General features: G+C 51.6%; 1 protein-coding gene across 2 annotated transcripts in view; it reads left to right on the plus strand.

Moving 5' to 3' along the window:
• Window positions 1-27,731, plus strand: part of PRKCB (protein kinase C beta) — a 75,252-nt gene that overhangs the window by 19,635 nt on the left and 27,886 nt on the right. For both annotated transcript variants that reach the window (XM_042864545.1, XM_042864544.1), the window contains exons 3-8: window positions 11,968-12,050; window positions 19,154-19,265; window positions 20,060-20,188; window positions 24,444-24,600; window positions 24,848-24,982; window positions 26,416-26,512. In XM_042864545.1, coding sequence (XP_042720479.1) covers window positions 11,968-12,050; window positions 19,154-19,265; window positions 20,060-20,188; window positions 24,444-24,600; window positions 24,848-24,982; window positions 26,416-26,512 — 713 coding nt within the window. The remainder of the gene's footprint in view (window positions 1-11,967; window positions 12,051-19,153; window positions 19,266-20,059; window positions 20,189-24,443; window positions 24,601-24,847; window positions 24,983-26,415; window positions 26,513-27,731) is intronic.

Genomic DNA, 27,731 nt, shown 5'->3' on the forward strand with positions numbered 1-27,731 from the left:
TATGTGAAATGGGGTTCACTCAGGCAATGGTGGCAGTTGTTCTCCTGACTTGGGGGGTGGCTTTGAGCCATGGAGTGGGGCTTCGGTAAGCTGAAAGCTGAGGGCAGAACTGTTCCCTGTGCCTGGGGGTGCTCAAGGCTCATTGTGGTGCCTGGTGCTTCTGCTCAGCAGAGCTGTGCCCTTTTTATTTGCATCTTGCTGGCTCTCTGCTTCAACATGTTATTTTTCCCCTTTCTAAATGGGCATTTTCAAGCCTATTGCTGGCTACTGAGCCCTGTGCAGTTGCTTCAAGCCTGCTCCCTGCTCACCCGAGGTGTTTGTGGGGCAAAAGGGGGGTGCTGGGAGGGAGGTGCAGCCATGGAACTTTGGTCCCCACAGTCCCCAGTGGGACCTCCTGGTGTTATCGAGGCTGCAGAGTTAGAGACCAAAGGAAACACCTGCTCTGTTTCAGAGCTGCTGGAGATGAACCTCTGCTCTTTGCTGGAGCATGGCAGGAGGATGTGGTTGAAATAACAAGATAACGTCCAGTGCTCTGCTTACATCGGCTGGGGAGACAGGAAGGGAGGGAGCAATGGGGCTGTGGGTTCTGGGCAGCATCACATGCCCTGGGCTGGCAGGAGAAAGGAGGAGCTTCATCTCCAGTCCTGTGCTGTTCCACAGGATTGGGAGCTCCGCAGCATGGGGTGGGTTGGTTTGGGGCAGGGTTTGGTTTGGTGCAGCAGCCCCCTGCCATCCTTCTCACCTCAGGGTGCTGCAGGTGCATGCAGAGTGGCACGCTGCTGCCTGCATGAGCTTTGCAGCCTGCAGGAGGCAGGGGCAGAGATCAGCTGGAAGGGATCATGGAAGCATCTTGCATGCTCCTGATGGCCGTGTGCAGGGGAGCTCTGTTCGTGTCAGGAGATGTTTGTGTCTGCGCCTCGTGGTGCTGTCGGGGCAAATGAGGGCTGTGTGTTCCTGCTGGGTTCCACACTGGGTTCTGTGTGGAGGTGCAGTGTGTGGGGTCGGGGAGCGCTGCAGGAAGGAGTGCTGCAGGAAGGGCTGTGGCACAATCGCACAACATGATTGCGGCACTTCACAGAGCCTCTGTAGGGAGCTTTGCGTTAAGGGGACCCCAACTGGCTGCTGCTCTCAGCAGTACTTAAACTGATCCGCTGTCTTTCCTGGGGGTACAGGAAACCCTTCAAACATTTATCTGTATGGAGAAAAGAGAACCTTGCAAAATGCAGCATGCTTGGTGTGAGCCACGGGCAGCAACAGAGAAGTCATCTGTCTTTATATCGGCCAAGAAAATATTTTGCTGTTGTATTCATGATGGTTATTTCTGCACTTCCTGAAAAGCAAAAGGACCGTGCAGCACCTCTGGCACTGCTGAGTGAGTCCCAGGGCTGCCCTGGTACTTCACTGCATTGTTCCCAAAGAGCTCCTGGGAACATCCCAGGTTCTGAGAGGAGCAGCATCTAGAAGCACAGCCACACAGCCAGGGGATGCTGGGGAAGGTTGGCCTGGCAGTTGGGATCGGGCTGTGCCCTGGGCTGGGTAGGTGAAGCAGGAGCTCTCTCAGTTGGGAGAACTGTTATGTGATGTGAAATGAGTCCATGGGTGTGCTGTGAGAGTGTGTGGGACCCACGTGCTAAATGGCATGTGGTGTTATTGGGGAAAATGTGCTGAAGTGAGGTGAGAAATAATACGCACCTGTGCTGTTCAGTTGTTTAAGGTAAATTTACCTGTTTTCCTGCATTTGGAGCAGTCTGAATAATTTAAAGCTTGGTGCTTGGTTTTTCATTGTTTTTATTAGAAATATAGGGGACTGAGAAGATGCTCACAGACAGTGCTGTCTCGTTAGCAGTATGTAAATGCAATATGTAAATGCCTCCCAAACTCCACTGCACAGCAGCTCTGTGTTTGTGATCTAGTCTTGGTTGAAGATCCCCTTACACTTTTACAGCCAGTTTCAGAGTCCAGTCCATAAACCACCTGGCTGAGAGGTTCTGGAGGGTGACTCCAGTGTTCCTGGAGGTTAGCAGAGAATAAAGCAGCATTTCTGGCCAAGGGAGCTCGGGAAATGCCTCATTCGTGTATGAGCTCTGTACCCTAAATAGAATATCTGAAGGAAATGACTTTTTTATCATGCAGCATGTGCTCAGCATAAATTCTTGCTTTGGTGTTCAGAATCAAACAGCAGCTCAGTGTCTGAATCTCCAGTGCCATGAAAGATGAGTTTTAGGATCAGAGCTGTGAAGCCTGCTGGCCAGTGTCCACGGGCATGAGAAAGCTCTCTGCTTGGGCAGGCTTCAGTAGTGCTCCCGGTTCAGGAAGATACCGCAGTGCGTTTGGGACAGGCTCACATGGCACCAACTCGTTTAGGCAGATACACCCACCAACCCCACTGCCTGAATGCGGATGGGTCCAGGAGCAGCCGCTGCCTCTGCACCTCCCCGCATGCCTACAGTGAGAGCAGTGCTATCTGAGCACTGCTGCTTAATGACCCTGCTCTCTGGCGTTGGATGTCAGACAATGCTCAGAACATCTCTAATTTAAGAGGGGGATAAGAGGAAGAAAAAAGGCAAGTGAAGTTTTCCTCTCTGTTTTGGAGATAAGTGACAAAATTCAGCTTAAACTGAGTTATATTATTATTAGCACTTTGGGGACTGGGTTTTTATCTTCCTTCAGCAAGATTAATATGATCTTACAGCAAGAAACAAGGCTTCAAAGCCAGCCAGCAGCCGTCTCCTAGGGCTGTGTGTGTGCAGTGACAGGGATGCACCAGGACCACCATCTCCTCGGTGCCTGCTCCCATCCTGCAGGGACACCTTGCCATATTTCTGCCTCCTCCGCAGAGTCCGACCTGGCGTTTCAATTACAATATCAAATTACCAGGTCACTGCCGTTAAAGTAGGCTGCCAAGTTTTTAATGATCTTCTCTTTCTTGTCATGTGCTGCGTTGGTTTTTTTTCTTTTTTTTTTCTTTTTTTTTCCAAGCCTCTTTTCCATCTCTGTGCTTCTAATTGAGCCCATCTGTAACCCAACACAAGGCAGCACTGAGCAGCACCATGCGGCTGTGTAAGTGTGCCCCAGGTCGGGCTTTGCTCAGCACTGATCCTCTGAGGTTCCTGCAGCTCCTAGCATTTCCATGCCAAACCCAGAACTCATTTCTAAGATGGTTTAATCTGGTCCCCAGGGACCACGATTGATCACACAGCTGCCATCCAGCGAGACTGCACCAGGCTGAGAGCTAGGTGGGAAGAGGAACCTGATGAGGTTCACCAAGGGCAAGTGTAGCATCCTACACCTGGGGAGGAATAGCCACATGCATCAGTACAGGCTAGAGGCTGAGCTGCTGGAAAGGAGTTCTGTGGAGAAGAATCTGGCTGTCCTGGTGGCCAAGAAGGACTAGTGGTGACCTGGTTGATCACAGGGTGATCAGGAGCCAGCAGTGTGCCCTGGTGGCCAAGAAAGCCAAATGGACCCTGGGCTGCATTGCACAGTGAGGCCAGCAGGTGAGGGAGGTGATCTTCCCCTCTGCTCTGCCCTGGGGTGGCCACACCTGGAGCACTGCACCCAGTGCTGGGCTTCCAAGGTACTGACAGACAGGGAACTGCTGGAGAAAGCCCAGCGGAGGGCTGCAAACCGCCTGGATGCGTTCCTGTGCAACCTGTTGCAGGGGGCCTGCTGTGGGGGTTGGACTGAGGGAGTTCCAGAGGTCCCTTCCAATCCCAAAGTGTCCCCATCCCCTTGTCCTTGGGTATGGCTCTGAGCACCAGCACTGTTCTGCTCCTCTCAGCCCTGTCCCCACAGGCTGAAGCAATGCGCTGCAGTAATGGAGGCTCTTGGCTTGTGCTTTGAGAAACAGGTTAGGGGGATGTTAACGCTGAAAGAAACAAATTCCAGCTTGAAAAATTACCTGTTAGTGTTGTGGCACTGTGCCACCTGGCTATAATTAAAGAGCAGAGCCGAGTCTGTTTCCCTCCTGTTCATTCAGGGCATCTGTCAGGGCCCACGTGTGGGCAGTCGCGCTGCGGGCTCAGTTCCCCCTGCTCTGTGCGTGGGTCTCTGAAACAGCACTGGCACGGGGAGCGTGGGGGGAGCACATGGGGTGCAAGGAGAACACGTGGGAGGCTTTGCCCTCATCGCTCCGAGCCCCTCAGTGGGTGCTGGGTGCGGGTCTCCACTCCATGAGGAGCTTTTGGCCACCCCTTGAGGTGCTGGGGTGAGGCTGCAGGGAGCAGTGTTTGTGCTCCCCACAGCTTTTATGTCCTTAGCAGCTCAGGAAAGGTGCAGGAGCTCGTTCCCATGCCCCCGGTGCAGGAGCCCCTGCCAGCAGTCAGAGTGTGGCTCCGGGTGTTTACGTCTCATGCAGGGGGAGAATGGAGATCGCTCCCCAACCTGAGCTCTAATGCAGTCATCGGCCCCTTCCCCGCCCACACCTATCCTATTGCCGGGGATGATTGATGTTCCTCATCCCGCCTGGCTTCATTATGTTCATTGTCATGCAGAGTGTGTTGTCGATTCACGCCTGGTATTTCATATAAAAGCTGCAGACTTTTTTCTTTTTTTTGAGTGTTTTGTTCATATGTACTGAAATCCTTCTAATAGTGCATGGCTGGGCTCAAAATATTTAACCCCTCTAAATAAAAAATGAATATTAAAAACGTCTGCTTTAGAAATGAGCAGAGAGTGGCCCTCCCCCTGTGCTTCGGCACAGCTGCTGGGGGCTGCCTGTGTGTGCAGAGCGCTGCGGGTGCGTGTTTGCTTCATCCTGGTGGCGAGCAGCTGCCCCTGGAAGCTGGAAACACTGCTGTGCCCAGTGCAGCACCCACATAGTGACAGGCAGCAGTCGTCTTCGATTGGGAGCCATGTGGCCACCAAAGGATGAGGAGGAGCCCACAGTGTTTTTAAGAGCCTTCCAGAGGAGCCCGCGGCGAGCTGGATCCTGCCCACACAACCTCTCGGGACCTGCATGCGATTTCCTCCCCATCCCCAGGATTCACCAACACATTCCTGGCACAGTCCTCAGAGTGCTACAGTTTGCAGAGGGGTTGGGGCTGGGGAGGGCACCCTGCACTGCCCTGCAGAGCCCTGCACAGGGCTAGGGAGCTGCTCGCTTTGACGATGCCAGCAGCTGCGGCGCGTGCCAGGCGGGAGCAATGGAGGCTGAATTATTCAGCCTGAAAGTGAATCTCTGTTACAGCTCGGTATGTGAGAGATGTTGATGAAGTATTTAAATTCTGAGCTCTGTAATGTAAAATTCATGTCTCTGTGGCTCTGGAGCTGCTGGTTGAGTGAGTGGTGCTGCTGACTGGGCTGCAGGAGCTGGGCCCTGGGGCTGGGGTCTTCCTGTAGCTCTGGGATCACAGCATCACAGGTCCGTGGGGATTGGAATGGTGTTCTAGCGCACCTCCAATCAAACTGCCACGGCAGGACCCTTGCAGCAGATTGCACAGGAATGCATCCAGGCAGGTTTGCAGCCCTCCGTTGGGCTTTCTCCAGCAGTTCCATGCCTGTCAGTACCTTGGAAGCCCAGCACTAGGTATGGTGCTCCAGGTGTGGCCTCCCCAGGGCAGAGCAGAGGGTAAGAACACTGCTCTCACCTGCTGGCCTCACTGTGCAATGCAGCCCAGGGTCCCTTTGGCTTTCTTGGCCACCAGGGCACACTGCTGACTGCATCACCCTAGGCACAGCCGGGTCTTGCAGCTGAGGTATGTGGTCCCCGCTCCCATGGCTGCCAGAGGACAACAAGCAGTGTTGGTTGGTTTCATAATGGCTGGGAGATTGTGTGGCTAAAAAAAAAAAGTATCACATTGCAGTGCCTGGTATTTCTGAAGGAAAACAGTTTTATCTTTTTGGCACTGAATGACAGCTTTCTCAGTGCTGATTTGAAAGGCTGGGCCTCTTCAAATCTGTAATGAAGGCTTCTTTGTATTGTTAGTGTAGAATTAACTGGGCTGATTAAGAGTTGCTTTCTTGGACTGAGAATCCCTTGTAGCTGCTTGGGCAGTTGGAGCCTTCTAGGGATGGTAAAGCTGGTGAGGTCTCTCTGGAGAGAAGCTGGCAGTCTTGCTCTTTTCTTCCCCTTTCCTTAAGAAAAACAAAACAAAAACAAAACCTGTTCTTTAAGAAGCTGAAACCTCACAGAAATGCCTTCTCCTGCTCCCTACCTCCTTTGCCTCTTGTCACCATGGATTGATGATATCATCATACACCCCCCATGTCCTATTGGCCCCTCAGCACCCCAAAGCTCTGCCAAGGGTGGTGCCATCAGGCAGGCAGGCAGAAACCCAGCCAGGAATGGCTGCCCTGCCAGGATGGATGCATACTGGTAAGAAGGTTGGGCTTGTGGGGCTTCTCCTGGAGCAGAAAAGCAAAAAATGCAGCATGGATATAGTAGCAAAGCAAAATGAGTTGAAAAATGAAGAGAATTGTTCAAAACATGAAATGCTCAGATGCTGAGCAGCCCAGGGGCTCGGAGCAGGGGTGGTTTCCCTGTCCCCACCTCAACGTGTGCCCTCCTGGCAGCTCTCTGCAGCACAGAGCCCAGCAATCTCAGAGCACGTCCGCTCTCTCTGCATCTCTGGGGCTGGCGAGGGAAAAACCGCTGAAGTCTGATGGGGAATTAAAGATTTTTGTTGTGTTGTAAGGACTCCAGAAAGCTTTTAACCAAAGCTGGGGATTAAATCCAAACAGCACAAATTTTTAGCTCAGCTTCTCCTTATGCGCTCTAAGTGATTAAAAGCTGTAAAGCGCTGTCAGAAATTTAGGACTTCCCTTCCTGGAAGCCTTCTTTCCCCTTATTTTACAATTACCATGCTTCACTGACTTTGTTTGATGTACCGAGCCATACTTCTGAGTGCTGGAATGGGAAATGGTGGGCTGCTGCTGTACACTTGGATGTGCAGTGAAGGCAAAGCCGGGCTAATGCATCTGACCTCGCAGTTGGCCCAGCGTAGGTGGATAAGCACAAAGCGCCTTTAAAAATACTTTTTTGTGTGTGCTATTTTGTTCTCTCCAGCTCCGATAATCAGAGCTGCAGCCCGTTCCCCAGATCTCTCGTTATTTACAAAGTGGAGGCATTATCCAAATGAGAGCTTCCACCGGGTTGCAGGGGAGCAGCAACGCACTGAGATGCGCTCAAAATAATCTTTGAGTTTCATGCTATTAGAACCATCTGCCCAAGTGAGGATCTGTCAGCTCTCCGGGGAGGTCCTTATCTCCTCGCTGGGGCTGATTTGGAGATGAGTTTTGGTCGGTCCTTGTTCTGTCTCTCTTAACTCTCCATCTGTCTGCTTTATTTGACATTCTGCATCTGGTGCCATCCTGGGTGCCTTCAGAACTTTGCTCTGCCTAGAGGAGGATGACAAAGAGGACACGAGTTCTGGGAGAAGTGTTCTTGACCGGAGCATCGAGGTGACTTCCCTGAATTATTCATTTTGCGAAGGGCTTGGGGAGAATTGATTAGCCCCTTCTTCAGAACAAGGAGTCCGTACAATGAAATTAGAAACAAATGGAGATCAAATAAAGGCAGCGCTGCTTTATGTGGCATCCAGTTGCTAGGCAGGGTTCATTCTTGCAGGAAGCCGTTTGTCATGGTGTCTGGGTTTTGAGGAGGGCTGGATACCTTCCTGCCAGCTAACTGCATTTCGTGTGGGAGATGAGGCTAATCAGATCCCATGTGGCAGGCTCTCAGCCAACAGTGTGCAGGCTCAGGGGCTGATGTACGGCATGCCCGGTGTGCTGCCTCAGTGGTCCCAGATGTTGCCAGCGCTGCATCCCAAAAAGCCAGCCTGGAAAAATGGGCTGCCAAAGCACCATTTCAGAGATCATGTGCCACCTCTGAAGAAGCATTCAAGGCCAGGTTGGATGGAGCCCTGGGCAGCCTGATCTAGTGATTGGCCACCCTGCCCTTGGCAAGGGAGTTGGAACTGCATGATCTTTGAGGTCTCTTCCAAACTAAGCCATTCTGTGATAAAGGAGCTGAGGGTGGAAGCCTGGACTGTCTGGGAGGTACCAGACACCTCTAGCAATGGGAGCACTTGGCCAAATGAAAGCTGCGCTCCACGGTGCTGGCAGGGTCCTGCTGTTCCTGGGCTTTCATGTTCCTAGGCTTTCATGTTCCTGGGTTCCATGCATCTGGGCTGGCTCCCTTGGCAGCCTGAGTGCCAGGCTAAGGAGCTTAATGCTGCAATAGAGGGCATCTCCTGGGCAGAAGCTGTTGGGTTGAGGAAGGATTTTATATTCTAACAGCGAATCTTTCGGCATTGTTGTGTCTTTGGGCAAGCTGCCCAACTGTCTGCTGTTAGAAGCGCATCTGAATGGAGATAGAGCATGTGAGGTGAGGGATGTTGCATATGGCAGGGGAATTCATTTGCATTTGTTTACATTTTGTAAACAGAAGAAAATACCCCACATGAGCAGGAAGAGGTGTGCACAGGGATGTGGAGCCCAGGAGCCCTCTGTTCACTGTGACCAAATCTGCACCTTAATGTAAAGCCACTGCACCTTAATGCATTGCTGCCTGCTCCTAGGGCTGCTGCCAGGCTGTGGGAGCGTCCTCCCCTCTTCCTGTGCTTCATGTAGTGCCAAGGGCTTTGCCCTCCCATTTTTACTTCTGCTGGAGGTCTCTTCATTAGTTTTCTCCTATTGACTCAAAAGACAACTGAATCATAGAACCATATAATGGTTTGAGATGGAAGGGACCTCTAATGGCCGTCTCATCCCACTCCCTGCACTGAGCAGGGACACCCACAGCTCCATCAGTGCTCAGAGCATCCAGCCTGACTGTGGCTGGATGCAGGGATGGGGCACCGCCACCTCTCTGGGCACCCTGTGCCATTCCTCACCTCCCTTGGCATAAAGAACTTCTTCCTTATGTCTGGTCTAAATCTACCCTCTTTAATTTTGAGACCATTTCTCCTTGCTCCTCACACAGCCCATGCTATTCCAAATATCACTGGTGTCTGTGATGCCAAAGGCAACCAGGGAGTGCTTCTACCTGCAGCTCATGGCAGCACTCCTGCACAGTGAGATCCGTGTATTCATTCCCTCCTGCCATCACCAATGGCTCCTCTCTGCTGTGCTATCTTACAGTATCATTGCAAAGCATGCAAGCCTATAACTGCTCCTAGCTGTGTGTTTTCTGTCCCTGTATACTGCTGCCCGCTCTGAGCCCGGAGGTCCCTCCTGTGGTGGAAGTGAAGCCAGACACGTGCTGTGCTCTTGGGATGTTTCTTAATGCGTTTTTTCTGGCTGTCAGGTTCTGTGATCCACGTGTGAAACTGCTTTATAGTTTTCTCAGGGATTTCTGAGCAGCGTTTTAGACAGAGAAGCCTCTTAGTAGCTTTGGGTTTTTTCTCTCCCTCAACATTAACAACACCTTTAGTATTTTCTGTCCTCCCACCTTTTAAAATAAGAGTCTTCTCAGACATCTGAAAATATCCTATGCCACTGCGCTGGGGCAGCCCCATCCCTGTAGCTGCAGTGCTGCCACGAGTCCCAAACCTGCGGAGCTGCAGCACGCTGCCTTGTGTGGGCTTTTATGTTCCTCACCTCCCCCAAGACAGTGATTTCTCCCCAGATGCCTGTAATGGAGATGGCACTGAAGAAGAACTTAGGGCCAGCAAGCAGCTATGCGTTACACAGCAACAAATGGTAAAGGTTAATGTTTCATTTTTGTTGTGTATAAATGACTCAGGACGTTTGTAGCTCACCAATGGGATTTGATAACTTTATTATCGCGTAATAAGATTTACAAATGAACTGTCTAATTAGCAACCTGGGAAAGCTGCTGCTTGTGCTGTAGTTTCTAAAGTGATGAAGATGCGGTCCTAAAGCTCTGCAGCAATGGAGTGGAGCGTGCTGCCCTTCAGCATGGTGCACTGCATCGGCCACGGGAGGAGCACCTCCCATCCCTGTGCCCCTGGGTAGGCACACACATGGGGTCAAGGCAGAATGAGAGCATAAGCTGCTGTACCTGATTAATTCTTTGGGCTGTTTTTCTGCAGAGATTGATTATTCCCCTAAGTGTGCATGAAATGTTTGCGTGGACCTTTTCAAGGCTTGCAGATCTTCGTTTGAAGTGCTGGATGTAAATCCCCCACCACTGCAGTGAGCCTCCTGCTTGCTTTGGATGCGTAGGCGAGCGTTCCGCTTCATCATCATCAAATGGATTCTCCTTACAATCCGTATTAATATTGATTGCCGGGGAGCCCACTGCTCCTGCTGAACACTCAGTGGCCACAGAGGTGGCCCACGGTGGCCAGGGTACCATTTACTTAATTGAACAGTAGCGTGGAATGCTTTGCGGACGCTGCAATCGTTTTTCCGCTGGGATGGATAATGCCGTGTGTCTGCTGTTCGTTGGGTCCCTGCTCAAAGGGCAGGAGGTGTTAAGTGGGCACGTATATTTAATGCCTTCTTTAATAATTAAACTCTCGGATAAAACCTTAGAAGAATATGGCTGTAATAAAAACCTGGCATGCTTTTGAGCTTCCCAGGCATTGGCTTTCTGGTTTCTTGCCACCAGAAATGGGCGTTCCACCTGTGCTGAGGTCTCTTACAGCCCCACAGTGTCTCTATATGTTTGCAGCTGAGGTGAAGGACACTCAGATACAGCTGCTGCTCCCTCCTGCAGCCTCAGCTGCCCTGGTTTACCTTCCCCAGGCAGGAGCAGATAGCGATGTCCCCAGAGTGCAAATCTTTGCAGAAGCTGGGAACGATGGAGCACCCCAGGATTTGCTTTTCTCTCCTTTTTCACTCTTCCATCATGTTTGCATCCAGAAGCTCGTTAACATGGTGCAGGGGAATGCTATACAAGTGCAGCCCAGCAAAAATCCACCCCTCAGCTGAGCCCAAATCGCTGCTGCTGCAGCAGTGCTGCAGCACGGGCTCCATGGGGCTGCTGGGGGTTGTTGCAGGACAAATCTTTGCTAATACAGTTTTAATTTCTTCCTTCCTGCTTCCCAGATGCTTCTGTCTGTGTGTACTAATGACAGAAATGGTGAACAGTGTTTTCAAGAAAATGTTTATTTGTTTGGCTCAGAGAAGCAGCTCCTCTAAGGAAGGAGTTGTTGGCAGCTGTTGTGCCTCCCCAACCTTCTGTTTGTTCTTTGCATAATGAAAAATGTGAAAAGGAAAATGCATTTGAAACTGCATGGAGCAGGGTACACTGAGTGGATTGTGAGCTTAATGGGAAACTTTGCTTGCTTTCTCTTTGTTCCTTAAGGAAAGTCCTATGTGAGTGCAATGGAAGTAGGCTTCATTTCTGTGCATCTCTATCTGCTGCCCATGCTCTGGTGCTCAGAACCGTTTTTTCACATGCATCTCCTCTCTGCTGCTCTGGAATGGGGACAGAGCAGCAGAAGGAGCACTGAGGTCTTTCCCAGCCTTTAACTGTTTTGTGCTGAGTGGGGTCAGTGCTGCTGACGGGGCTTCCTGGTTCAGGGGTGCAGTCAGGGAGGTGGCACACGAGGACAAATTTCCTGCACTGCTCCCAGAACTCCAACTTTGTGATCTGTGTGCGTGCGAGGAGGGAGGAGCGCGTGTCTTCTGGTCTGGCAAATGGAGGCTGGGGAGCTGCTAAAGAAAAGCAGAGCTGTGGGAGGAATGTTGCCCACCTGTTCCCTTTGGTATAACATTCTGTTTTTGGACACACACACTCTGCAGCGCAGATGTCTGTGTGCGCCGGGCGCTGCCTCTCATACATAGATGACCTCAGCAAGCTCCAAGTGAGCGCAGAGCCACCCAGCCCCTCTCTGACATTCGTTCCATGTTTTCCTTCTGCTTAGTTTTCTGCTTTTAGTGCCTGACAGTCATCAATAAGGAAATCTGTAGCGGAACGTTAAATCTTAGCGAATCGTGCTCAGTGTCTGTGGTGCTGCTCCCCACAGATCAGATACAACCACGTTTCATGGCTCTGGGTGTGCACGGTTCAGGTCCCATCATGCAGCTCTGACGCTGTCCCTCTTCTCTCTGCAGTTTGCTGCTTCGTGGTGCACAAGCGGTGCCATGAGTTCGTCACCTTCTCCTGCCCCGGCGCAGACAAGGGCCCAGCTTCCGACGTAAGTATCTGCCCTGATGTTATCTTGGTGTCAATGCCCTGCCTGGGCCAGCTCCCACACTGTACTGCGGGCAGTTCCCCAGGGCCAACCTGGGGCCCCCCAGGAAGAGCAGGTATTGTTCTTCCAAGGGTCTGCTTCGTGTCATCCTGCAGGATTAATGTGCCCAGTGCATGTGCATGTTGAAGGAGCATTCCCTGCCCCCAGACTCCACCTGAATTAAATACTGCTCTCTGTTTTCAGGGGCCTGTAAGAAAGAAAGGGACAAGTTTGGCAGGGGCTGTTGTGATAGGACAAGGGGAAATGGTTTCAAACTCAATGAGGGGAGATTTACGTTGGTATAAGGAAGAAGTTCTTTATGCCAAGGGAGGTGAGGAATGGCACAGGGTGCCCAGAGAGGTGGCGGTGCCCCATCCCTGCACACCCCCAGTCAGGCTGGACAGGACTCTGAGCACTGATGGAGCTGTGGGTGTCCATGCCCAGTGCAGGAATGGGACCAGACAGCCTTTAGAGGTCTCTTACAACTCAAACTGTTCTGTAGTGTTATAGTTTTTAGAAGGATGCAGCTCCTGGTCCATCCTGGTGCTTTCAACAGACCAGGACTCACTTAAGCTGCTATGCGTAGCTCTGCTGGCGCATTCCTGGTCTGTCCGACAGCTTTTGTGTTTTACTGTGCAGACTGTGGAGATCTGGGGAACTGCAAGGAGAAAGAGCAAATTGGGGAAACTGTGGTGCACCAGAACTCTCACCTTTATAAATAGAAGCAGTGGGTGCAGGAAGTGCAGTGTGCTGCGGAAGGTGGAGTCTGCACAAGTGCTGTTGGTCACTCTGCCTAGAGCAGGGCTGGTGCTGGGATTTGGGGATGTGGGTTTGGGATGTGCTGCTCACAAGCGTGGGGAAAAACAGAGCTCTGGGGCTCTGTGCTGGTGGGGTGGGCTGCAGGGGCATGGAGCTGCTTTGCTTTTGTAGCTAGCCCAGGACCCAGTGGAACATTAAACCTGTGTGTGGCAAGGTGTTCCTCGCACTTCTCCTAGAGGTTGTCAGCTTGCAGGGATGCATGGCTGTCATGCACAATTTGATAAGCCCACTTTTATTTCCACTTCCCACTAGACAATTAGTCAAGATCTTCTGTTATGTTGTTTTTTTTTTTTAATTCCCCACTGGCACTCTGCATGTGCCTATCACTTTTCCTGCTGAAGGCTTTCTGCTCTGCAGGGACTGCTGCTAATTGCAGTGTATTGGAAGCTATTGAACCTTACAAATTAGTTAGTGGAGGGGAAAAGGAGATGCAGCACACAGATATCAACCGAAGAGACCCGAACACTGGGTACCCAAATTCTCTATTGGTCCCTTACCGTTCTGTATGGGGCTGGAGCTGAACAGGGGCTGCTGTACTTTGTCTGACCACAGAGCACCCAGGGGTGTCATCCGCAGCCCAAGGGACAGCAGTGTCCCCTGCCTGAGTCATGCCGTGTTGTGATGGTTTTGCAGCATGCAATTTCTCTGCAGCACATTGCAATTACACCCATAGGGATGAGGAAGGAGTGAGTTCTGCCCCTATTGCTCTGGGTGGTTTCACTGCTGCTCTATGAAGTGAGAGCCTGACAGGAAAAAAAAAGCAAGGAAAACTGGAGAAAGTATGGGGAAGTGTGATAAAAGGGGATTTACACTCTGCCCTTTGCTCAGTCAGGAGGGCTAGCAAGCTATCTCATGTGCACACCCACGCCAGGTTCCTCTGCATGGTGCTACTGCACAGCACACAGAGCTGCAGCCCCCAGGGTGGCTGTGCAGCAGTGCTACTGCTGAGTGATGTCACACAGTGAGATGCCCTCAGCCACATGGCTGAGCTCTATCGTCACACGTTCTCTATTCTCTGTCATCTGGAACTCTAAAGATGGCAGTGAGACCTGCTTGCACCCTGCAGACGTGGCTCAGGCTACAAAAGATATATGTCATAGATATAAACATATATACATTTAGGAACATATTCAGATATTTGTGCATAGGGATCTGAAAACTTATGAGGCTGCTGCAGCTGGAGGGGGGTGCTGCAGAGCCCAGATGCTCCCACCCTATTATCCCCCTGTGCTGGGGGGTACTGGAGGCACAGAGGGTAGCAGCTGTTGCTAGAGAAGACCTGCTTGCTTTCTCCTCCCAAGCAAACCTGAAACCCAGGCTCTGGGTGCTGCTGTTTGTGCCATTTGCTGTAGTTTTGGGGGCTGCAGGTAAGAGCCAGGCAGCACAAGTTGGGGGTGCAGCTGGGCATGGCTCCGCAGCACTGCTTGCAGGTCACAGCGCTGCAAACCGTGCCTGTCACAATGCAAAAATAGCAGGAAAGTGCCAGCAAACATGATTGCAGCAGAGCTGGAATGAGGGACCCTGAGATGCTGAAAGCACTTAACCTTGCTCAAGGAAAATGAGGCTTGGCAGCAGCAGCGTGGGGCGGGCTGTGCTCCAGGTGCCCCTGCTGCGTGGTGTCAGGCACAGACAGCCTGCCCAGCTGGGCGTTGTGCACATCCTCGCCCAGCAGCTGGCCAGCAGCGAGCAGGAGAGCAGCAGGTGATGGGAAATGCTGTGCCCGTTTCTGCACGCTTCTGACTGTGGGCTCTTGCTGTGCTTTCTCCTGAGCAGCCTTGTCCAAGCTGGAGTGAGAAGAAGGAACAGGGAGCACCCAGTGCCCAGTCCTGCTCCCGGTGCACGGCACTTCTCTGCTGCGTTCTGCCGGCAGTGGCCCTCCAGTTATTGGTGGGCAGCCTCTGCCTGCCAAGGGGAAGGTTTGAAAGAAATCCAAATTGCCCCTTTGTAAGAGGCACTGGTACAGGGATGTGCACAAAGGCCCTTGATCAAATCATCTGCTGTTTGCTGTTATTGCCACGTGAGTGCTGCTGCTGTGCTCCTTGGGCAGACAGGTAAATGCTGCCCAGCTGCTGTCAGATTATTAATGCATTATTTCTGAAAATAGAGAGAGGTGTGCAGATGCTCAGGGCTTAAGACAGGCAGCAAAAATGGCCTTTTTGTCATGTTGGCTTTTTTTTTTTTTTTTTTTTGCCCTTTAGTAGAGCTTTAGTTCGTACACCTGGATGGCTGTCAGCTAGGATTTAACTGGGGAATGTTGCAGAGCAAACACTGTTGGTTCTGCATGGGGAATCAGGCTGCTTACAGCAACCTAATCCTGAAGGAGCTTTGAATAGAGAGACAGCAAACTATTCCAGCAAGTAGCAGTGCCCTGCCTGCAGCAGGACTGGCTGGGGATGGGGGCTTCACTGCGAGCTGCTGCAAAGCTCAAGCTGAGCTTTCCTCTGCGCTGTTGCTAACAGCCATGGCATGAATCCAGAGCGACCTGTAGTTATATCAAACACTGATAGGATCTAGGTTGTAATAATTTTAGCTATGCTTTTTTTAGTCTGCAGAGCAATCTGGTAACTGTCATTCCTTTGACAAATACTAATTCCCAATTAAATCTTGCAGAAAGAATGAGTTTAAATTATTGCAGTTGTTTAAGCCTCACAGAGGGTTCTTCATTACAGTGGGCCACGTGGCTGCTGCTGAGCTGGAAAGGGAAGAGGTCCTCTCCCCATGGTGGCACTGGTGGTGACATCCCTGCCCCAGTCTGCACTGGCTGCAGGGCAGTATGCTGAGCTGGGAGCACACGAGCAGCAGAGTCAGCCAGGAGCAGTTCTGTTTGATCTGGTGGTGTCTGAAGCTCCCAAGGAATGTGTGTGCTTAACCCTGCAAAGCCAAAAGGCACAAGCCCTCCAACCAGGAGAGGGAGAGCAGCTCTAATTGCGTGTTGATGGGGCATGTTAAGTGAAGGGATGTAATTGCTCCTTACAGTGCAGACCAACGTTGTCAGTATAATTGCTGGGGCTGAGGTTGTGGGGTTGTTTTATGTTGCATTGTACTGAAGTCGTGGCCAGGCACTTGTGCTTTTTGATGTCTGAAGATGTGATACAGTGGTCTGTTTTGCCCATCAGTTCCGCAGCACTGGGAGCTGAGGACGGTGGTGTTTATACCACTTACTTCTCCAATTAAGTCCAACTGTGTGCAGCACTGAGCTCTGGGGTGCTGGGTTTGCAGCCATGTGCTGGGCTCAGGCTCTCCTGCCCTGCAGCTTTGGTTTTGACATGGTTTTTGCATTAATGCTGTTGAAGCCCTTATCAACACCATGGTACTGAAGCATGCTGCTCTTCATTACAAGCTCTGGCGCTCCAGTGCTCTGCTTGTAGCAGGCAGAGCTCGCGTGCCCATTCAAGCTGAAGTTCTTTGAAATATGGCAAGGTCTCCAGGAGCTGAAATCAGGCATGTATAATGTAATGCAGTTGGCAAACCTAATTATAGCTGGAGCTATTAGTAGAATGCATAATTATTTAAATTGTAGACAAAATAATCATTAAAATGACCTTCTTTGCATTATCCTGCTAAAGGTCACCCAATCACAATGCATTAATAAATATCACAGTTGCTCCAGGAATAAAGAAGGCCAGTGCAGTTTCATTCTGATTTTGCATTTTATTTTTCCAGCTCTTATAGCTTTGGGAAAGGGTTTCTGTGACACTGCTGTGTGCCTGTGCTCACTGCTGATTGCAAGCAGCTTCGTCTTTGTCTTGGGCTCCTCTGTTCCTGAAAATCTCCACAATTGTTTGTACTGCAGAAAGGGTTGATGCTGCTTGCTTTTAGAGGAGAGAAGCTTCATGGGAATGTGAGAGCTGTGGGACCCACAGGTGTTTTAGCAGCAGAAGCTGTATCAATAGCATCAGTGCATGCACAGTGCCCTGCTCACACCCCATTGCCGGGTGCCACGCTGCAGCTCACAGCAGGGTGCAGGGACTCCCCCAGGTGTGTCACCCCCCAGCCCTCAGTGCACGGGCTGTCAGCAGCACCCTGCCCCTCCGGCAGCCCTGTTCTGCTCCAGCCCCATGCTGTTCCAGCCTCTCTGCAGCTCACTGCTTGCTTTTCTCCTGCTAATTAACTTCTCCATCTCCCGGCGGGTGCCATCTGCCCCTCGTGTGAGGGCACATGCAGCTCCGGCAGGTGCAGACGGCCGGTGACAGCTCCTGCGGGATGAAGATGTATCCACACTGCTCCCTCCCAGCACCTTCTGCTGCTTCCCTGGCTCTGCGGAGCCGAGCTCGCTCGTCTGCCATCCACACATGGCTCAAGCCCTGCAGTTTGAACAGCTCTGCTCCTAGCTGCTGAGGAACGCTGCCTCGGGCAGGCTCTGCCTACTGGGTGCCATGGCCGTGCCTGGGGGCTCCATGCATGCTTCTGCCCTGAGCAGTAAGGGACTTCTAGGTCACTCATGAGTGCATGGCACCATCCCAAAGCGTCGTGCTGAAGCAGGGCTCTGAGGAGCTGGAAATTAATAGTCAAGGTACCAGAACGCCTGGCCCCAAGTCTGTGCCACCTTGTCTGGGTTGGACAGCTCGGCAGGAGAGGTCACAGCCTCTTGCTGACACCCTGGTGACATTTCTCAGTGCTCCCAAGGGAACACTGTCTGTTCTGTCCTTCAGGGCCAGCTCTGCTCTAGTGGGAGGGAAGGAGGAGCAGATTTTCTTTTCTTGGCAAACTTCGTTGTAAGTGTTCTTGCTTGAAGTCTCTCAGCATCTGCATGCGCAGGGATCTCGTCATCTCTGTCTCCATGGTGCAAAAATAGTCTCTCCGTGCAGAGACTTCAGCCCTGCTTGAAAATGATCCCCAGAACACCCAGTTCTGGCATGTTCTGCAGCATGGGGAAGGGGAGGCAGTGCCTCCTGCTCTTTGCACTCAGAGCTCAACTGCACAGCTCTAAGCTGCTCCTCCATCACCTACAGTGCTGTGTGGGGCTCAGTCCCAGCTGCTTCCAGGTCCCTGTAACACCCCTAGGGTGGCAACTGAAGAGGAGCCCCCGGCACCTGGAGATGAGCTTGGTTTGCTCTGAGCAGGGGCGTGGGAAGCTGCTGTGAATGTGCCCGCAGGTCCCTGTGTGCTGCGTGCTTGTGTTTTCCACCTCTGACTTCTTTGAAACTCCCACTTCCAGAGGGAATTTAAAACCATTTGCATGAGGTGGAAGCTGCCTCACTTTGCAATGAGCTTGTGTCTTATTTTATGAATGACTAAAGCTTTTGGTTGCCTAAACAGGAATGTCTCTTTCCAGAAGGGAACACAGGAACTGCAGCACTTGGGGGCGGCTTCCTGCCCGTGCAACACTTCAGGGCTCAGTGGCACACGGCTCCTGCTGTATTCACACTATTACCCACACTGGACACCCTGCAGGGCACAGCCAGGGGCAGCCTGAGGCCCCGGTACCACAGCTCAGTTCTGTGCTGGCTCAGAGCTTTGGGGATGCAGAAGGTTTCTGCCTGTGGGCTGTTCCCCATCAGCGTGTGGAAACTTTCAGGTGCACTGTGCCCATATCTCTGTGGGTCCCTGTTCCACGCTGCGCTGTGGGAGCACCCGGTGCTCTGTGCCAACAGGAGGTTCAGTTGGGGCAGCACGTGGGATGCTTCCAGCTCCCAGTACAATGGGTTTGCTGGAGCGTGTACCTATTCCGTCGCACTTAGCGGGTGGAATTAAATGCAGCTCAATTACCAGTCCATCCTTCTGGTATCGCTCAAGTTATCTGCGACACTGAGAAAGAACAGAGAATCTCAGTGGTTAGTGCAGCTAAAAGCTTCAGTACCTGGAGTGCTTGGACAATTCATTTAAGGGAGGGTGCTGTATAGCCGTGCCACAGCTCTGTTCTGCCTCCACTCTTTATTTATTTACATACCTTGCAGTGCCCTGCCAAGCTCTGTCCTGGTGCCTGGGCACCTCTCCAGGCTGTCAGCTCAAATGGCGGAGCTGGGAGCTGTGCCTCATCCCAAGCCCCAAGCAATTAACCTGAGATGGAATTAAGCTGGGCAGTGTGTGCCATGGCCTCAACCTGCATCCACCCTCAGGAGGGAGATTTCTGAACTTGGTGCCTTTGGAGTAGGGGGGGCTCGCTGACCCCCAAAAGCAGTGGGGCTCTCACAGAGATGGTTGCTAGGAAGTCCTAATACAGACAGAAATCAGGGCACTGTGGTGTGTGCACTCCTGACTGATCTTTGGAGCGGGTTTATAATCTTCATCTTTTATTTCCCTCCTAGGATCCCCGAAGCAAACACAAGTTTAAAATCCACACATACTCCAGCCCCACCTTCTGCGACCACTGTGGCTCGTTGCTGTATGGCCTCATCCACCAGGGGATGAAATGTGACAGTAAGTAGTGGTGCAGCGGGGACAGAACGGGAGAGGGGGGTCAGCACCCCCGGAGGGGGGACAACATGAGTCTGTAGGGTGCAGGGAGCTGGGGGAGCTGAACAGGGAGGAGATGGCGTGAAAGGAGAGGGAGGAGGGTAGGAGAGAGACTGGTTATTTTCCGAGTCAGTCTTGTGCAGTCCTATTTAAAATGACTGTGAACATACAGCGTCTGCTTACGCCGTCTGCGGGGAGCAGCACACCCCGGTGCTTACCATGTGCTGGCATCCTCATAAATATAGAAGCTTACTGTCTGTTATGGGAACAGCATATTCATTATCACCTTTAAAATGTTACCAAGTAGAAAGGGATTGGTTTAAATGATCTGTATATGGGTAAAGCTGTGGGGGTATTTGGTGCCCTTTTTGTATTCCTGGTGAATCCAGCTGAATTGCCAGTGCTGCACTGCAGTGGGGTGGAAGAGAAATAGAATCACAGAATTGTTTGCATTTGAAGGGACTCTAAAAGGCCATCAGATCCCACTGCCCCGCCTTGAAAGAGACATCCACAGCTCCATCCGGTGCTCAAAGCCCCATCCACAGTCTGCAGAGCTGGGGCACCACCACCTCTCTGGGCACCCCAGGAAATGGGAATGATGACTAAAAGCCCTGCAGCCCATGTAGGCATGGGAAGGAGGAGGGGGGACACGCCTGCACAGCACCCACAGCCTCAAGACTCTGCTTGGGTTTGGGGTCTGTTTGCTATGAACCCACCCCAGAAGGGGGGGCCAAGCAAACCTCTCTTCTCTCCCACAGCCTGCATGATGAACGTGCACAAGCGCTGCGTGATGAACGTCCCCAGCCTGTGTGGGACCGACCACACCGAGCGCCGGGGCAGGATATACATCAGGGCCGACATCGAGAAGGACGTGCTGACTGTCGTGGGTACGTGTGGCACGGGGGTGAGGCCAGGTGGAGGGCGGGAAGTCCCTCCGATCAGCACCGTGAAAATGCGTTGCTTGGTTCGTGCTGTCCATGAGATACGAACGCCTCTTTCCTGTCATCTCTCGGTGCCGTTCGCACAGCGGCCCCCAGCGCTCCAATCCCGGTGCGCCGCTCCCGGTGCTCAGCGCGGCGCTCCGCTGCCCTCTGCCGGGCTCTGTGCCCCCCAGCCGCAGCTTTGTGACAGAGGGCTGTCCCTTCTCAAAGGGCTTTGGCCACCAATATTTCGCAGAGTTAGGGAAGTAGTAAGGTTGGAAATGACCTTTAAGGTTGCCAAATCCAACCACGACCCATCCCACCGTGCCCACTAACCATATCCCTCAGTGCCACATCTCCACCATTCTTGTGACAGTGATCCCAGCACCACCCTGAGGAGCAGTGCCAGTGCCTGACAGCTCTTTTGGAGAAGAAATGTTTCCTAATATACAATCTGATCCACCAGACACAGGGAGGGCTGACCCAACCCAATGTCACACCTGGGCTGGGGCGGATGGACACTCAGAACTCACAGCCCCACAAGCACAGAAGCTCCTGGCATGGGTTGCCATTCTCATGATGCTGGAGGCAGGGCAGAAACTCCCTCAGCCTCTTCTGTGCAGCTGGAATTTCTTTTCTTCAGTTAGATTTGAAAGACGGTTTTATTTCTGGCCCATTATGGAGGTGTTGGTGAAAACATGTCATCTGTTGGCTTTTCCAGAAAGGCAGGAAAATGTACTGTGCTCCCCAGCTCTGCTGCATGGCTAATGAAGGAGTGGGAGCACTTTGAGAGAGGAGAGACTCTGTGCACTCCCTGCTAAGCTCCTTCCTCTCCGCCCAGGCAGGTGAGGCCTTGGGCTTCTTGGTCCTAAATTTGAAGGGGAGGTGGAAATGTCTGCTCAGACCCAAGGAAATACATCCCTGGTCTTTGGGAGCCACCAGGAGCCCTGCTGGTGCCTGTGTTGAGTCAATTCCAGGGAGTCAGCAGAGATTTCCTTTGCCTCAGTGACTGTTTGCTTAAAGAAGAAACAAGCTTCAGATAATAGCTGGGTTTGTGCTGTGTTTTTGGCAGGGAGAGGGCAGATCCTGCAAAAGTGGGAGCGAGCTGAGCATGGTGCCTCTGAGGGCACACAAGTGTGGCTGGAGGCAGTCTCCCCAAACCCATTGCTTTCCTCAGCGATAAATCTAAAGCCCCCCCTGCTGCCAACCTCAGAGATTCACCACCTTTCCCAATCCCGCATGTTCTCCCTGCTGCCAGCTCTGTCAGCTCAGTGCAGAGCACCAAAGGTCCTGCAGCCGAAATGCAACCAGAGAGAGGCAGCAGTGCTGCCCATCATGGCAATGGGCATCAGGGTTATAAAATTATAGAATCATTTGAGTTGCAGGGGACCTCTGAATGCTGCATGGTACCACTCCCTGCACTGAGCAGGGACACATCAGTGCTCAGAGCCCCATCCAGCCTGACCATGGGTATCTGCAGGGATGGGGCACCTCTGTGGGCACCCTGTGGGCCTTGCTGCCCTTACCATAAACAACCTTTTCCTCATACAGCCTGAATCTCCCCTCTTTTAGTTTGAAACTATTTCCCCTTGTTCCATCACAGCAGATCCTGCTATGGAGTCTGTTCCCTTCTTTTTTACAGCCCTCATTTAGGTACTGAAAGACCACTCACATCTGTGAGAAAGGATGCTGTGCCATGCGGGCATCAGCTGTTTTCCAGGAGCTGTGGCTGATGTCTGTGCGCCTTTGGTCCCTGGCTGCAGGGCACGATGCAGGTCCAGCTGCTGGGGCCAGATCCCTGTCCTGGCAGCTGTGCAGAGCCCATGTCCAGATGCAGTGCCGCTGTGGCACAGAGCATTGCAAATGGAGTAGGAAACAAAGGTCTCTGGTGCGTGCAGCTGGGCAGCAGCGAGTGCCTGCAGGTGGCAGCATGGGCACACGCCGGAGCTGAGGAGCGCCGTGCTTCTGCTTTTGCATCAATTTAAATTTACGGGGCTTTGAGGAAATATTTTGGTAGCATGTTTTTATTTTCTCCCTGCTTTCTCAGCTTCTTTTTCTTTGTAACGATATGTTTTCCCTCCAACTGGGAGAACGAATTTTTTTGGTTAAATAGCACGTGTTGTTTAACCTGAAGGACTTTGGTCAGCGGGTGTCCCGCAACTTTGCAGCTGCACGAGGTGCTCACAGTCTGCACCTCACCAAGTGAGAAGCACTGAGGAAGGCAGCATGCTGGAGCAGCCTGGCCCCACACCATGCAGCTCACTACTGTGAGGTGCAGGTAACCACAAACCTCAGCACAGCGTGGGAAAGGAGTGGGCACTCTGCAGCAATTCAGGGCCCGGGTTCGGACATTGCTATGACAGTCTGGAGCCAAGCTCTTGCTTTGCTGCCTGGCAGCACTCAGCATGGCATGATCCCGTTCCCAGCGTGTTTTCTGGGCCCTGGGACTGTTCAATGGTGACATGAGAAAAATCCCTATTTCAGGCTGCAGAGCTGACTCTCCTCATTAAAATCTCAGTTTTAATTGCTTGTTTGTGTTTGCAGAGCAGCTCCCTTACAGCTGCTTACTTCGGATGTCAATGAGTAATGGGCGCACCCAGGAGAGTTCAAAGCACTGTGAGTGCCATTGTCTGCTGTGCAGGGATGTTGCTGAAGTGCAGGAATCTATTGATGCTTCTGGAGTTTAAAAGTGCCTGGCTTTGTCTACCACAGGGGTGCCCAACCTTTTGGCTTTCCTGGGCCACACTGAGTGAAGAGCAATTGTCTTGGACCACATGTAAGAAACATAGGTCACTCTGAAAGCAATGCCTCCTATTTATTTTCATGAAAACCAGAACAGGTACAAAGAGCACAATGTCACTATTGGATAGAGTAGTTTCTCAGCCCAAAAGCACTATTTTGCAATGTAATCAACACCATTAGCTGTGCATTTTTGCCAGTGATCAACAAGAGCTGCGTGCCAGCAGAAGTGCCCCATGTCACCACTGCTGAAACGTACCACCAGCACCTCTCTGTGCCACAGCCACTGTTTGGTCTCCATCAATGGTCACCAAGTGTCCATGTGTATCAGTGGGCACTATTTTTTCTGCATGGAGGAATTCAGTTCCACCACGTTGCTTCATCCGCACCTCCATGTTGGATGTCATTGTGTCAGAGTGCCCCTCTGCTGCTGTCTGTCACACAGCAACAACATGTAATGGGACGTTGGTGGGAAGGTTCAACTTCTGCTGCCATCCCACTGGCAGCTGCCTCTGCTGTCATGGGCCAACATAATAGAATAGGAGGCATTACTTTTGGAGCAGCCCATGTATGTAATATAGTTAATGCATATAAATGCATATTAATGCATAAAAGAGAGCAACAAAACCATAAAACTGGTGGGATATTTCGCCTGGTTCAATGAAAGTAGCTGCAGTTCCTAGCAAGTTCTGAAGGGGTTGGGCAGAACCCAGCCTGTGTTCTCTTCTGGGCTTTTATAACTATCTTCTTAGCGGGAAAAGACTGCTGGATAAAGTGGGAAATTGTAGCAAATTAAAACATCATCAAGGCTGTGCACATTTTTGCTTTCGTAATGGAAGCGCTTTCCAATGCAGATTCAAACTGTAGTATGAAGAGGCACGGATATTTGATTCTAGGAAGCAGAGGAGCAGAGAACCTGCAGCCATCACCGGCTGTGCTGAGCCTAGGAACCCAGCTCGGGCTTCTTGAACTCTCTAGTTCTCTTTCACCGAATTGTTGATTTCTGCTTGAAAAATCAGAAAGTGATTTAACGTCAAACAGAAGCATTTTGATTTTTTTTTTTTAATGGAAAGATATTATTATTCCCATTAACGGAATGTCTAGGTCTGCATGCTGAGATCATAACATGGGGTAATCAAATCTCATGCTTCAGGGCGCCAACTGATTGACTCTGAGGGTCAGGAGGTATTTTTCTGTGCTGTGAAGAGGTGAGCGATGGCCTGATACATTCCTCGAGAGTGCCCTGGTGCCACAGCTGCCTGGATAGCTGCAGGTGGGCTGATCCCAGAGCCTTGATGTGGCCATGTCCCCATGCTGGGATGTGTGGCCATGAACTTGTCCTGCTCGTGCTGCTGGTGCCCAGACCAAGGAGGCTCATCACACAGTGGCTTGGCAGGATCCCATGTGGGACAATGACACTCTCTTAGCTTTTGGGAATTTTTATCGTTTGAATATTGAAAATAATCATTTTTTTCCTCCCCAGTAAGAGATGCTAAAAACCTAGTTCCCATGGATCCCAATGGCTTGTCAGACCCCTACGTGAAGCTTAAACTAATCCCTGACCCCAAAAACGAAAGCAAACAGAAGACCAAAACCATAAAGTGCTCCCTGAACCCTGAGTGGAATGAGACGTTCAGATTGTGAGTACAATATGCTTGAATTTGTAAACTAATTTTTCTTGTCCCCTAAGAATTAATGTGATTGCATTTGCTCCAATTTAATCATTGGGAGATATTAAGCTGATTTGGCTGAGAAATGATTCCTTTCACCCCATACCCATGGCTGGGAGGCGCTCCATGCTGTTCCCAACTGCTTTCCAGAGGTGGAAGGTTGCAGCCATGCTGTCCCCAATGACACGTCTCACCTCTTCTCTTCACTCTGCTGCAGCCAGCTGAAGGAAGCAGACAAGGACAGGCGGTTGTCAGTGGAGATCTGGGACTGGGACCTGACCAGCAGGAACGACTTCATGGGCTCCTTGTCCTTCGGCATCTCCGAGCTGCAGAAGTCTGGAGTTGATGGATGGTGAGACTGGGGGTGTTTGAGAAGAGCAGAGCTCGGGCACAATGACTTCCCAACGGGAGAGTGGCTCCTGCAGGGACAGCAGTGTCCCCAGCCCTTCTGTGGGGTTCATGCAGCTCCCTGTGGGCAGTGGGACCGTGAGGATGGGCTCTCTATAAACCAGGAACACTGCATGGTGCTGGCATTGCTGTCCTTGTTACTTTACCGGAGAGGAACACTGGGTTTGCACAATCGCACAGAATGGGTCTGCTCCTGTCCATTCTTTCTCCTCCAGTAGGATACATGCCCTCTCATTCACTTTCTATTTTTTTTTCCCCCAGTCACTGATGCCTGAGAGCTATGCTACACTCCACGCTTAGCATGTGAAGTGCAGTAATTGAAAACAGACATTGCATGTAGATTTTGCAAACCCAAATGGCATGGCATTAATTTACTTGGCATGAGGCTGGGACATCCTACTGGCTCAGCAGGCGCAGCAGCCCCAGGCTGCGTTCTGCCCTAAAGACCTGGATGGAGACAGAAATTCTGCTGGGGAAAAATAAATGCCCCTCCCTCCTTAATGCACCATCACCTGTGGGTTGTATGTCCTTCAGCTGGAGCCAGTACATCACCTGCTCCCCATGCAGCACAGCGATGGCTTTGCCAGGCTTTTAGAAACCATGTAAGCAGAGATCTAAGTGATTTTCCTTGTCACAGTATTTGGCAAGAATAAGCTCTGAAAGGGGCTCTGATGTATATTTCATATCTAAACAACTGCAGTTAATGGAGAAAACGAGCTCAAAGAAAGAGTCTGTCCCTGTATTATGCAAATGGCGCTTTGTTCATGCGCTGCAGCCGCAGCCTCTGTAGATAACACCCGGCCGATTGCTGCTCCGTTCGGCTGCTGGAGAAGAGGGCTGACAGAGCCAAAGCTTCGCCTGAGGCTGTGTGAAATGCCTCAGATCTGAGCAGAACCTCCATGATTTCTGATAATTGCTGGTTAAAATCTTCCTTTTCCTGTGAGAGCTCTGGCTGCATGCTGAGGGCTGCCAGTGCCAGCCTGTGCCCCGAAGGATGCTCCCTGTCTCATGGGGTGGGCCCTGTTCCCTATGGAATTCAGCCTGTCCCCACACAGTAGGACTCTGCCATAGCCAGGAGGACAGGATCCCCCAGCCTGCCTCATCTGCCTCAAGGAGGTTTGGAGTAGGCTGGCATATTGGAGGTGGCATCAGAGCTCTCTCCTGCTGGGCAGGGGGATCAGTCTCCAGCCCCACTGTGGACCCCAAAACCCCAAAACCAGTCCTGCTCGGGTATGTGTCTGGAAGCTCTGTAGATAGGGGGTCAGGGAATGCAAGGTTTGGGATCCTTCCCACCTTCTCTTGGGGAAGGGTTTCCTGGACAAGGAGGGTCAGCACCCTCCCACCCCCTGCCCTGACCCCCTGGCTGTCTTCTTCCAGGTTCAAGCTGCTGAGCCAGGAGGAGGGGGAGTACTTCAACGTCCCGGTGCCTCCTGAGGGTGAAGAAGGAAACGAGGAACTGAGGCAGAAATTTGAGGTGAATTGAGCTGGGAGCTCAGCAGGGTCCATGGGGCAGGGCAGGACCCAGAGAACCCCTCCTGTTTGCACTGGGGCAGATTCTGAGCAGTGGGGCTGCAGCTCATAGCTCATAGTGTGTGGCTGTGCTGGGATCAGCAAGGTTTGGGTAACAGTGGTCAGGGAGTCAGCAATGTGGGCTGGCCAGCTGTGGGCTGGCCGTGCACACCCGGCATTCAAGAGCCCAAATTTTATTTCCTTCCACCCCCCTGCCATGCCTGTGGCTGGTTTGGATCTCTGCAAAGGCCTGACACACGGTGTCACCTCTCAATTTAGGTCTGCAGGCATGGTGAAATCCAGTGCGTTTCTGCGTGTGTGCATGAAATAGAGGTGGAACCTGGTTGGTGCAGCAAGCTCTTCGCAGAGTGCTCCTTGCACTGCTGGGCTGCAGAGCACAAATTAAAGCACAAGGATTTGGATAGAGCAGGGCTGGGAAGAATGGTTCATTCCCATAGTCTTCTCCTGGGATTGACAAAATGGTTTTAATTGCCACGCATTGTGTGAGCTGTCCTTCTCCTGAAGCGTTTCATTCCGATTTGGAGATGCAGTGACCTCCCTGTGCACGTCTGCAGCTCAGCGGGTGGTGGCAGCAATCAGGGGATGAGCGGGGAAAGGGAACAGTCGGTGGTGGAGGAGGAGATGAGAGGAGAATAGTGCTTTGGTGCTTATGTCAATCTGAAAATACCGCAGAGATTATTGCACAGTGCAGTGCTCTGTGTAACATTTGCTTTGTGCACTGCTAAGTCTGTGCTTGTTCCCGTGTCTCTACCTGCAATCTCATGGCTTTTAAGAAAACATTGCTTCCAGTTGCAAGGAAAGCAGCACAGCAACCATCGTCCTTTCACTTGCATTATTTCAGATAGTGGATCTTGGCCATTTTTCAGCAGGACTCATACCTTCCCAGTACCCTGGGAATGCACACAGGAGACCAACCTGGAATGAGCTGCTCACCAAATGAAATGCTCGTCATTCCGATGTCAGCATGAGCTCCATACCTGCAGCATAGGACTGGGGATTTGGTTCCTTTTTCTCAATGCTCCTCCTTTCTTCAATTTCACATATGTCTCATTTATATATAACTTGCCTGAATATTGAAGAAAATAAGGCAGTTCTAATGTAACACTTGACATACAGCCATATGCTGTGGTTGTCAGCTCTATGAAGCACCCTTGCACTCCGTG

The sequence above is a fragment of the Lagopus leucura genome, unplaced genomic scaffold (genome assembly GCF_019238085.1).
Source record: "Lagopus leucura isolate 7727_CA_CO unplaced genomic scaffold, USGS_WTPT01 Super-Scaffold_760, whole genome shotgun sequence".
Lineage (NCBI taxonomy): Eukaryota > Metazoa > Chordata > Aves > Galliformes > Phasianidae > Lagopus > Lagopus leucura.